Source organism: Triticum aestivum, chromosome 3A (genome assembly GCF_018294505.1).
Source record: "Triticum aestivum cultivar Chinese Spring chromosome 3A, IWGSC CS RefSeq v2.1, whole genome shotgun sequence".
NCBI lineage: Eukaryota > Viridiplantae > Streptophyta > Magnoliopsida > Poales > Poaceae > Triticum > Triticum aestivum.
Genome location: NC_057800.1, coordinates 635,998,102 through 636,010,258, shown reverse-complemented (window position 1 = coordinate 636,010,258; position 12,157 = coordinate 635,998,102). Strand labels below are relative to the sequence as shown.

At 54.9% G+C, this 12,157-nt stretch overlaps 2 protein-coding genes across 2 annotated transcripts; one reads left to right on the top strand and one right to left on the bottom strand.

The window, feature by feature from the left end:
• Positions 1–1,150: 1,150 nt before the first annotated feature.
• On the top strand, positions 1,151–3,173 carry LOC123062777 (glycosyltransferase BC10-like). The gene is made up of 2 exons (XM_044486438.1): positions 1,151–2,268; positions 2,396–3,173. Exons 1-2 carry the CDS (start codon positions 1,747–1,749, stop codon positions 3,047–3,049), a joined length of 1,176 nt encoding a protein of 391 aa, XP_044342373.1. The 5' UTR covers positions 1,151–1,746; the 3' UTR covers positions 3,050–3,173.
• An 818-nt stretch (positions 3,174–3,991) lies between these two features.
• Positions 3,992–6,283, bottom strand: LOC123062778 (dnaJ protein homolog 1). Its single transcript, XM_044486439.1, has 3 exons — positions 5,933–6,283; positions 5,483–5,820; positions 3,992–4,609 (listed from the first exon to the last, which is right to left on the bottom strand). Exons 1-3 carry the CDS (start codon positions 6,107–6,109, stop codon positions 4,162–4,164), a joined length of 963 nt encoding a protein of 320 aa, XP_044342374.1. The 5' UTR covers positions 6,110–6,283; the 3' UTR covers positions 3,992–4,161.
• Between the last annotated feature and the right edge of the window lie 5,874 nt (positions 6,284–12,157).

Genomic DNA, 12,157 nt, shown 5'->3' with positions numbered 1-12,157 from the left:
TGATGTTCAAAGGGCTCAAATGATTTCTGTAATGTGGTCCATATGGCACTCGTGGAATAGAGTTACTCATGATGATGATCAACTTGACCCTTTTATTTTGGTTAAGAGAATTCGGGAGGATTTGGCTTTGCTTGATATGCCTGACTCACATGCTTCGATACTCCCGGGTCATGGGTGGATACCTCCAGAGTTGGGGATCGTCAAGATAAACACAGATGCAACTGTAAATGTGGACTCCAATAAGGTGGGCGCGCGAGGTGTAGTTCGATCCACAAATGCCTTGTTGGGTGCCTGGAGCAAACCCCATCCGGGGATATCGGATCCGTTCATAGGGGAGACTTTAGCGCTGCGTGATAGAGTTATCTTTGCTAATCTACGTGGCTTCTCCCATGTGATCATGGAAACAGACTGCCTGGAGATTGTTAATCTCTGGAACACTCGTTACAATAGCCTTTTTGTTGTGGCACCTTTACTTTTAGAAATTAGAGAGCTAGTTTCCTCTTTTTCTTCTTTTGTTATTCAATATGTAAGCAGATCAGCCAATGTACTGGCACACCTTTGTACTAAACATGCATGCACATTGTTGGCCACCGAAAGTTGGACTCGATATAGACCCTCTTTCCTACTCACCAGTCTTATGGCTGATGATGCTAGGAGCTCTTTCGTTGAATAAAGCTCTCAATTGGTACGCAAAAAAAAAAGAGAGACTATTCTTAGGGTATGACCACAGACGCTTCTCCCCGTATTACTAAATCGACATAGTGCAATCGACCACAAAGCCACTTGAGGCCATCATCTTGCCAGAATCAACCGACCACCACCGCCGCTTGTGCTTGGATCATCTTCTTTCTGACCTATGTTTGTCTACCAATTTCACTAGTCTATTTATCCTAACCCACGGTGCCTTTATACATTTGCGCCAGATTACACATATCCGACACCAATCTACCAAACTTCACCTTGGCGAATATGCCCTCTGCCATCCTTGAAGTTGTCGTCTTCGTGTACTTCTAAAACCGATATGTATTTTGAGGAAGCTTCCATACACAATCCGGAACGGAAGCTGCGCGCGCGCACGTACGCGCCTTGGATTCCTATGCATATACGTCCTCGAAACTATAACTGACATATATCCCGTCAAGCTGGACAGCATATATCGATCGAGCATACCAGGGCTTGACATTACCGAGAAGACTCGTGTGTCCCCGCGACGGCGCTCGCCGTATATAAATCGCCTTCCCGCGTGCACACGCTACGTACTTCAAACGCGGGAGATCCTCCTCTCTCGCGCGCCTCGCCCTCTTGTTGTTCCCTCGATCCCTGTCTCGATCTCCCCTCCTTTTGGCCGCATCCCGGCCTGTTTTTCGCACGTTACCACCGCCATCCTGGGAAACACCGATCGATCGATCCCGCGGCTGCATATACCTTTCTCCGGCTCTCCGCCTCCCTCCATGGCTTGCCCGTGAAGGCTAGCTAGCTCCCGGGAATAATCAGGAGCCGGAGAGGTGTACGTACTGGAGTGCGCGGCTCGCCCTGGCATCGCATCGTATGCTTTGCTAGCCGAGCCTCGCACGCGATCCGCCGCCGACCTTCTCGTTTAAATCCGTCGACCGACCGATCGATCGAGCAACGGAGCTCTCCCCGTCGTTCATGTCGAGGGGTTTTGGTTTTGGTTTTGGTTTTGCCGCGTAGTGGCGTTGTACGCTTGCGTCTTGTAGCGTGGCGTGGCGACAAGGGAGCTCGGCCATGAAGGGCGGGGTCGTCGACGACTTGAGGGTTATGTTCACGAGGAAGGAGTCCTCCACCTGCCTCGCCAGGTCAGTGATGCTCCTCGTGATCTTCGCGGTCGGCGTGATCGCCGGCCTCTGGACGGCCACCGGGCCGCGCACCCAGTACACCAGGACCTACAACAGCATCGTCTTCCCCAGCACCACCACCACCACTGTCTATGCCGAGGCCGGCGCCGAGGCGGAGGCCGGCTTCGCGGAGTTCGTGGCCCCGACGCGGCTCATGCACGACATGACGGACGACCAGCTCTTCTGGCGCGCCTCCATGGTGCCGGTGGCCGCCGAGTACCCGTTCAAGCGCGTGCCCAAGGTGGCCTTCATGTTCCTCACCGGCCGCGGCGAGCTGCCGCTCGCGCCGCTCTGGGAGCGCTTCTTCCGCGGCAACGAGGACCGCTTCTCCGTCTACGTCCACGCGCCGCCGGGGATGACGGTGAACGTCTCCGCCGACTCGCCCTTCTACGGCCGCCAAATCCCAAGCCAGGTACGTAACGTCCGCGCTACACTCCACGACAAGGCACAGCACAATGCCGCCGGCGCCATGACCGGCGGCATGCATGCATCCTCACGTGCGGCCATTAATCCTTTTCCGCGTGCGTGCGTGCGTGCAGGAGACGGAGTGGGGATCGATATCGCTGATGGACGCGGAGCGGCGGCTGCTGGCGAACGCGCTGCTGGACTTCTCCAACGAGCGCTTCGTGCTGCTCTCCGAGAGCTGCATCCCGTTGCACAGCTTCCGGGCGGTCTACGACTACCTCGTCGGCTCGCGGCAAAGCTTCGTGGAGGTCTACTACCAGCAGACGAAGCAGTGCCAGGGCCGGTACAGCCGCCGCATGGCGCCGGCGATCAGGCTGGCGCAGTGGAGGAAGGGCTCGCAGTGGTTCGAGCTCAGCCGCGACCTGGCCGTCAGCGTGCTCGCCGACACCAAGTACTACCCGCTCTTCCGGCGGCACTGCCGGCCGACGTGCTACCCGGACGAGCACTACCTCCCGACCACGGTGAACATGCTGCACGGCGCGCGGAACGCCAACCGCACGGTGACGTACGTGGACTGGAGCAAGGGCGGCGCGCACCCGGCCAAGTACACGGCCGAGAACGTGACGGCGGCGGCGATCCAGGGCATCAGGAGGAGGAGGTGGAGGAGCGACAGGCCCTGCTATTACAACCAGAGGCCGACGTCCATGTGCTTCCTGTTCGCCAGGAAGTTCGCGCCCGACACGCTCGGGCCCCTGCTCAACATGTCGTCGGCGGTCATGGGGTACTAGCTAATCCCCGCCGCGCCGCCGCCGGCGATGATCCGACCGATTCTTCCATGTTTGTAACTTAGGATCTATATTCAGCAGCCTCTTGACCACCCTGTGACACGTGAACATAAAATGCCTTCTCTTCCTTTGCCGGCACCACATCTTGTCGAATTCGCTACAGTATGCATGGTCTGAGAAAGGAGAAAAAAAGGAAGGTTAGTTTAGGCATAAGCATTCAGCAGCATATCGAGAACTTGTTGCCAAGTTGTCCCAAGGTGTTTGTGCAGCACCTACTGGCACTAGTGCAGCACACACACAAGTTGCTCTCTTCTGTTGCTGCTGGGCTACCAAACGCCAATTGGCACTGAACCACCGCAACTCCCAAACAGGGTTGGTTTGGTTGCTCTTTCCTTTCCAGGAGCATCAGGGGCCCAACATCTGCTGGAGGAACTGCACTGCACCAACCATCAATTCCAGCTCCTCCTCCCCTCAGCTCAACTAGATCATTTCATTCAATTTTCGCGCTCGAGTACGAGCGATTCATTGCCATGGTCCAGTTTCGTCGAATTCTCCGGATCGCGCGGGCTTTTCTCGCCTACCAAATGGCCCATCCACGATCCTTGCACCTGCAGCAGCAGTATGATTAACTGGTGAAACTGTCCTGAATTCCTTGAGATTTAAGCACCACCAGCATCAACAGGGTGTCAGTTGGTGACAAGGAAAAGCTGGGGAAGAATGCACAAAGCAAACCTGCAATGTAAATTCCTCGGCCAAGCAAGGGATTAGCGCGAGGCTGGCACCAGCGCACGCTAGTAACTGACGGAACGAGCACCAATTAACTGCACTCTGAGATAGTTAACTCGATAGTTAATGCAATGAATGAACTGGATGCATCAATAGGCCAAGAAAACAAGGCGAGATCTCGCGTGCACATACAGCTCATGGACCAAACATGTACTATACTAGCCACATAATGCTTGCCTCACGTTTTATATATTTATAGAGAGAAAAACTGAACTGTATGTACAAGGACCCATCTCTTTATGTACTCACACCCTCTGGAGAGGTATTAACAGCACGGCCGGGAAAACTCATACATACAGCTGGGCCTAACAACAACATTGCAGACTCACTCAGGTGCAGTCCTTGAGGATCTGAGCGAGGCCGGCGCGCTGCTCGTCGGTGAGCTGCTCCGGGAAGACGATCTCGAGCTTCACCCGTAGGTCGCCCCGCGCGCCTCTCTGCTCGGCGATCGGCATCCCTTCGCCTTTGATCACCTTCTCGTACCCGGGGCAGATGACCTCGTCGTCGAACGAGCAGCTCACCTTCTTGCCGCTCAGGAGCCTGAATGAGAAGGACCAGCCGGTGAGCGCGCTCACCAGCGGCACCTTGGCCTTGAGCACCAGGTCATCGCCCACCCGCTTGAACGTCGAGTGCTTCTTCTCGGCCACGGTGAAGACGGCGTCGGCCGGCAGGCACCCCGGCCTCTCGTCCCCCATGCCGTCCAGGGTGACCTTGTGCCCCTTCCTCCACCCCGGCTTCACCATGATCGCCTGGGTCACCTCCTTCTTAACTATTGACCTGTCAAAGGCATTAATCATGTGATGGTGATCAGCCCAACAACATTCCCAGGGGATAGTAGAGTCTAAAGGAGCAAGGAAGCTGAGGAGTCATTGTCTCTGAACCCTCCTAGGCCATGCCCTCACATGTACACGAAATTTTGGTTTTTATGAATTAATACCGTCAAAGGACCACATCTTTGTTAGATTATAGGTCCAAAAGAAGGGCAATCAAAGCCCCCAACAAACTTGCATACACATATGTGGCAAGGAAAGCAACCGAAGCCTTAGAATTATCCCCTCGAGACAGGGCCCTGACACTAAACCCTTTTCCAAGAACATCATTAGCGGTCGTGTTACGTCTCATGTTAGGTGGGATAATCTTTGCAAGGATGGCATAGATGCCCGCGAGGTGAAAAAAGGCGCGCACCGGAGAGCAGTTGCCTAAAGGTTTGGTTGTTATGTTCCAAAGTAAGCTAGATATTCCCCTGACGAATGCAGGCAGGCGGGCAGGCGGGCTATAAAGCGGTTCACCCACTGTAAAAAACAAGTGCGGCGTAGGCTGGAAAGGAAGCGGCAATGGTGCTGGGCTACTGTGCATCGAGGATTTGGAAACAGTGCGGCAAATTGGGGGCGCGGGCAGGCGCAAGGTGCCAAGGTGGAATGGATGTCGCCGTCGGGGAGAAAGTCTGAATTCTTGCCTGACCTGAAATTTTCCAGGCATCGATCCGTCGAAATCTCCCATGTAGATGGATGATGGATCACATCAGGCCTGTTGCGCGTGAATTGATACTTTGTTTTCTTGAGGAATTCAGGTGAAGTTTCAATCGGTCCTGCTCATGGATTAGGTGGGGGGATGAGGAGGAAGGAGGAAGCGGTGAGTGAGTGGCAGTACCCGTTCTTGGTGACGACGTCGCGGGTGAACTTGACCTGCTTCTTGCAGCCGCGGCAGAGCTCCTCGAGCGTGCACTCGAGGGCGCGCTCCAGCGGCGGCGCCTTGCGCATGATGGAGCTGGAGAACTCGGCGAAGGCGCGGCGGCCGCCCGTGTTGCCGGAGCTGTAGACCTTGGTGAACTCCCTGGCGGGCGTGGCGGGCGCGCTCCGCATGCAGAAGTCGTCGCTGCGCGACCTCGCCATGCGCGCGCCGGCGCCGAACGTCCCGAACATCTCGGCCGCCCGGTCGTCGTTGCACGCCCCGAAGACCGCCCGGTTCTCCTGCTGGTCCAGGAGCGCCTGCGGCAACCAAAACAAGCCCGCGCCGACAGCGAATCAGGACGAGCCGCGAATGCATGCGGTTTCCACGGCGGCGACGCGCGGGGAAGAGGCGGCGGGGCGGTGGACTCACCTCGTAGGCCTCGGTGATGGCCTTGAAGCGCGCCTCGGCCTCGGGCTTGGAGGCCGGCGGGTGCTTGTCGGGGTGCCATTTCCTGGCGAGGCCCTTGTAGGCGGCGCGGAGCCCCTGCGAGGAGGTGCCCCTGGGGACGTCGAGGATCCGGTGGTAGAGCTCCGGCGGGTTCACCATTGGGGCCGGAGGGGGGGGGCGGCGCCGCTGGAGATTCGGTCGCGTCCCGGGGGAAAGCGAGCGAGAAACGGGGGAGGGGAGGGAGGAGGGAGTGGTGGGTTTGATGCAGAGGGAGGTGGTTAGTGGCAGAGAGGATGAGGAGGAGAGCGGAAGCAGAGTGAGCCAGTGGGAGAAATGAGTGGCTTTTATGCAGGGCCATCTATTTGAAGCCCGTTGGAGCGAGCGAGCGACAGAGGGGGGGAGATATTGTAGTAGCATTTGTTACTGCTAGTGGTGGTGCATGTGGGGACCATGATGTGAGGTTCAATTGTCAATTGATGGAGCCTTCTATGCTCACGTTTGCTTGTGAAAGTGAAAATTCTTAGAGCATCTACCACTGGACCCCTCATATCCATCTCAAACGTTCGGGCAGGCCGTCCGTTCGGTGACCGGTCATAAAAATGCGACCCAACCAAACCCCTCGTATCCGTTTCAAACGTCTGGACTGACCGGCACCTCTCATATCCACCCGGACACGTTATGAGGGCTCGCGGACGTGCCCGGGCACGCCCGGTCAGTCCACGACGTATGACACGATCGGACATATGACCACCTTTTCTCTTTTTATATTCATTCTTTTCTTTCTCTCTCTTCTTCTCCACCAATCAAGTGCAAGTGACTGGACATGTGAGAAAAAAATATGACAAGTGTGGCTGCGCGGACGAAAATGTAGGGGCTCAAAACAAACACGCCTCGGTCACTGACCGGGCGCGTCCGCGGGCGTTTGAGGGGTCAAGTTAGAGGTACGTGGCTGAAGATGCTCTTATCATCCATCTCGTGTCTCTCCCACGAGGCGACGGGGAGGGCACGCCCTAGGTCTCCGCCGCCGACCACCCTCTTGCTCGCTCGCCTTGCCAGAGGACACGACCAGGCGAAGCCCGATGGATGGTGGCGAGGCTTTGTCTTGTCCTCGACACCTTGTGCGACGGGGCCGACACAGGTCGGCTTCCCTATGCCAGGCCCTTGTGCGGGGCGCTAGGCGATGCGACACCATGGCAGACAATGTGGTGGGTGGGGCGGGGCTCGACAATGATGCCTACACGCGCGGCGGCAGTGGTTCTAACCTAGGGTTCGTGCTCTGGCCGGCAAGATCTGGTCCCGAGGGCGGGTCGAAGTTGTCGCTCCGGATAGGTAAGGATGGTCGTGTTGGCGACGATGGGGTGTAGCGGTGGGTGGCTCGGGCTCGCTTTTCTGTTTTTGGTAGCGGTGACGCCCAGACTGGATCTCGAGGTTTGTGCTCGTCACGGTTTTTTTGGAGGCCTTGTGCTGGCACGGGTGAGATGTCCAATTAATGCTCTGCGCTTTGGTGTGGCCGCTCTTCCCTTGTGAACATCATTGTGGTTCTCCTCTTTGTGTTAGAGTTTCGGGTGAAGACCCTTGTCTCTTCGAGCTCGGCAAAGGCGACGCTTTGCGTCCTTCTCCCTCCTTAGGGCATTCTCGTGGCTTATGTGTTCTAAGGCGTGACATGCTATTGTCTTCAGACCTTTCGTACGTTTTTTTGCAACATAGTTGTATGTGTTTGGTGTTGTCCGGTTATCCCGATATCTGCTATGTAAGAGGTTGTCTAGTATCGTGTATCGTTACGGCCTTATTTTTTTTGAAAAATATTCATATAAATTATAAAAGTTTATCATAAGTATAAAGTACCTCAAATATAATAAAAAGTATATCGAGGTCTCCAGACCACCAAAGGGCCACTATCGTCGCCAAAATTAGCCACTGGCGCGTTGTTGTCGCCACTCTCCTACCAAAGCCAGCTTGATCTTGTCGTTGACAGTCAGAAAGTCTTCGTGCACATGCCCTAAGGACAAGTGCCCCCAGAACTGCGGTCGTCGATGTTAACCCTTAACAGATCTGAAGGAACTGGCATCAAATCTCGTCGTTGCACACACACGACAAGATACCCTAACCTCGACTCCCCAAGGAGGCAACGGGAATCTATGCCAAAGCTCTGTCGGCAACATCTAGATGGACGGACTCAATGATGATCGAAGCTCGAAAGTGAACCTCGAAGAAGAAGCGCGGCCATCTGCCCGAGCATCGCACTTGTGAAGGCTAAAAAATCCTAACATAAACTACTAGCCGGAGCAAAGGCATCAAGATTCCCCTCCCCGTCACCGACCGCCAGAGCGGTAGGCAGTGGGAAGGTGAATCCGCGGGCTCACCAACGAAGCCTGAAGGAAAGCGTTTGTCTTAAACTGCACTATGATTTGTGATTTATCTACAAAGCAGTGATAGAGCATGTTTCGAGGTGACAACATATTGACTCGATTAACATGTCTTGAGCTCCGGGGTGAAAACTCAAGTCTGATCCGAGTTGGTTATGCCTGGCAATGGTGTTGTTTTGCATCGTTACCTTGTTGAAAGCATTGCTCGAATATGCTAATATTTGACCTTTAGGGTGAAAATCTAGAATCTAGCCTTTAGTGGCCGGATTCAACGACGGCGACGCTTGAACGTCAAATCCTTCCTGAAGGCGTTGCTGTTAAAGAATTTTGTTGTTCTGATGATGTAATGATGTAGTTGGCGGGATAAGGTCATTGCTATAGTCTGTGGATCAATGTTGATCGCTTTGAGATATATTTTCTCTCTCGCTTAGGCATAGTTTTTGGTCGTGTATGACTTTGCTATTTGCCGGCGTGTTATATTTGTGTGTGTTGGTGTTGGCTAAGTGAATCTTAACTATGCATAGGCTGTATGTATGCTCATTATGTATGTATTCGCTTGATGCTTTATTTTTAATCAATAAAATCAATCATTTGTCGAAAAAATAATGCATCACCGACAGTAAATCAATTTGGTTGATCCTGACTGGATTCGCACAAATCTACGCCCACAGAGTCTGCCGGTGATTTCTAAATTGGATATAGGCTGAAGTAACATTTGAGCCATCTAATTTCTTATGCCCAGGTCGACGTCGTCTGCCGTATGGTTATTCCAGCCAGTTGAAATTCCGAAGCGTAAGAAAAATCATGACTGGATCACAAAATCATCAACTTGTGAAAAACAAACCAAATCAACTTAGCGCAGACGGCTCAGCAATCTACTCCGCAAGCAAACTCGGTCGAAACCCGAGAAAATTTAGATTCCCACGAAAGTCGTTGGAATCTCTGTCATGAACCGCGTCGTCGTTCGAACGTCGGTTGGCCGCTACAGTAACATTACGAACCAGCAGGCAGACGGAGCATAAACATAAACATAATGATGGGCAGCTGGCCGTGCTCTCCGCGTCCAGCAGACCGCTGCCTCCGAGCAGATCGAACTGCGGCGAGGAAGGAGAGCCGTGTTCGGGTTTGCATGCTTCGATGATTCATCCGATCGATCTCATGCATGTGGTTTGTCTTGTTTTTAACCTGTTGCGCCGCGGCAGGGCAGGTGGATGATTGGCGAATGACGAGTACGGCGCGGTTAGCAGCGGCGGACATTACCGTCCGTACGTACCGGCGGCATCATCATCATCATCACTACGGGCCGCCGCCGCTGCTGCTGCTGCTGCTCGTGCGTGCGTGCATGGCCTTGTCGCCACTTCCCCCGATCGGATCCTCGCACCGGCACTGTTCCCGTCGCGCTGGCCGCTGAGTCACCGGACTCTTCTTTTGTCCCTTGGTCACGCTGGCGACACGCAGCGCGTAGGCGTAGTAGTATATTGTTATTACCTCCGGGATCAAGATATGCGTTCATGATGATATGGATGGATCAACGGATGTGTATAGTCAATGCCGGAGCGCGCCTTGGATTCTTCCGGCGTGCATGTGCCAAGTGGGGGATTGGAAGGTGGGGGGAATTGAAAGGAAACCCGGACCGAGGTCCGTCCGGCTCATCAAGCGCCCCATTCATCGCCGTCTGGTGCCACCGTCGGGTACGACGTGGCTCTGGCTCAGGTACCGGCTCTGTTCCGAGGATGCCTTGATCCCACCACGTTGCACGCACCGTACCAAGCATCAGAGAGAGAGAGAGAGGGACGCCGGCCAGCGGCGCCTGCGTACACGCTGAGGCAACTACGCAGATGCTGCCGAGGTCGACGACGTGCGACTTGGACGCAGGCGGCCGAGCCAGGCGAGGTGACGGTGGACCGGGACGAGCTGGAGTCAGAGGCGGGGTTGGGCAGCAGCGGGGGCGTAAATGGGCAAGAACAACGCCGTGATGTGGTCAGTGATCTCGTCCGATCGATCTACCCGTAAGGTGAAGGAAAATGGGGGTCTCGAGCTAGGGGGGCACGTACAGGAGGAGCGAATTGACATGGTACGTTCGGGCCGGCCTCGGCGATCCGCGGGCACGTGATCGATGGACAGCCAAGACTCGCTCGTGCCTCGATCCTCCAGCTAGTAGTCTCTGACGGAAAGGAAGGACCCGTTTGGGATTAACAAGTCGGCCAGGATCATCGTAATCTCCAACCGGATCGGATCGCGCGTGCTGTGACCCGAGATACCCCGCACATGCCGCGCCCGCAATTTGCAGTGCGTGCGCAGCGTGGGGGGCACTGATTGGTTGGAGGGCGGTAGATTGGCACTGGTAAATTCCACGAGCACGGGGTGCAATCGAGATCGGCGTATCGACCGTGTGGGATTTCACATTTCACCGTGGGCGCTCGCGGTGGTTGGGAAGTGGCGCCGTGGCGCGGCCATGCAGATGTAGGGTGGCGACGACGACGGAGTACGCACGGCGCGCTTCGTCGGCGGCGTGTGGGCGGTCGTCACTCGTCACGTCTCGACACGGCGGGGTTGGGCCGATTTTGTTGGGTTCCGGTGGGGGCCCGGCGAGCGAACCACGGTTCAGTGCAGCCATGCATTGGGGGGTCCTGTGTGGCATTGTACTGCGGTACCATGGTTAAGAAAGTGACGTGATCACGGAGCACGTGTTAAGCTTTTTAGGGTTTCATCAGATCGAAGTCGTGAAACATCCTTCGCTCGTTCTGAATCTGACGGAGCCCACCAATAATACACCGCGTGGGCAAGCGACGGAACATGTGCCTAAAAGATGGCAGTAATTGAACATGTGATGGGTAATTAGGGATCTTGTACGGCAGTGCTAGAAACCATCCGGATCCGGCCGTGGCTCCGAAGCCATGCGGGAAAAGGGTCGTACGTACGTTGCCATTTGTCAAGCAGATCCCAGCGGCAGCGACGTTAGTTTCACTCACCCGATCAGCTGCCGAGATCTTCACCACTACGCACGGTCGAGGAGATCCCGGCATAGGAGTGCACCATACTACTGTTACGGAGCAAGAAGATGCGCCCGTACGCACGTAGTTGACTCGATCGGGGCGGGTAAAGAATCCTATGCTTGCCGTTGATCACTTGGAAAAGAAAAGGAAAACCAACAAGAGCTAGCGAGACCACTGCTTGCCGTTGGGAGGTCACCGCGCGCTACTCCAAAAGAATCGGGTCCATATCGAAGAATCCTATGCTGAACATTTTCCTCTCGGTGGTCTTTATCCAAAACCAAGCAGAACCATCGGCTCAGAGCAACAACCCCAATTGTTTCCTTAAATTTTTTTCGTAAAATTGGTTTTTTGGCCTTCCGGTAAAAGTTAGAGAAAGTTTCATGAGAGTAACTTTCGTCTGTTCCCCTAATCTTCTTCTCCTAAAAGCATTTTTGTTTTACTTTTAGTTAAATACAAAAAAAGATAATTGCTAGGACCCGTCGGTGCGGTGGCCATCGGCGAGGCCGTGGCGGCGGGCGCGAGCGGCGGCGGTGGGCACGGGCAGCGGTAAGGGTGCGGCAGCATGCGCACGCGAGGCGGCACAGGGGTGCGGCTGCGGTGGGTGCCGCCGCGTGCGCAGGTGAGGCGGCGGCGGTAGGGCCGCGGCGTGTGTGGGTGGCGTAGCGAGCATGACGGTTGATGAAACTTCGGCCCGCTAAAAAATTACAGAAATGTCATCTTTCCATGAACCCAAAAGAAAAAGATGCCTGTTTTAGGGACACTCTAAAGATAAAGCGGAATTGTTGGAGATGTTCTTTTCCCGCAACTTCCCCGTAAACAACGGTTATTTTGAAGATAATGGAACT

Bases quoted from the DNA above. Each gene is read 5' to 3' on its own strand.
- LOC123062778 (XM_044486439.1), bottom strand. From the start codon at position 6,109: ATGGTGAACCCGCCGGAGCTCTACCACCGGATCCTCGACGTCCCCAGG. The intron at 5,821-5,932 runs GTGAGTCCACCG...TGGTTGCCGCAG, and splicing joins CCATCACCGAGGCCTACGAG to GCGCTCCTGGACCAGCAGGA. The intron at 4,610-5,482 runs GTACTGCCACTC...TGCCTTTGACAG, and splicing joins GACGTCGTCACCAAGAACGG to GTCAATAGTTAAGAAGGAGG.
- LOC123062777 (XM_044486438.1), top strand. From the start codon at position 1,747: ATGAAGGGCGGGGTCGTCGACGACTTGAGGGTTATGTTCACGAGGAAG. The intron at 2,269-2,395 runs GTACGTAACGTC...GCGTGCGTGCAG, and splicing joins GCCGCCAAATCCCAAGCCAG to GAGACGGAGTGGGGATCGAT.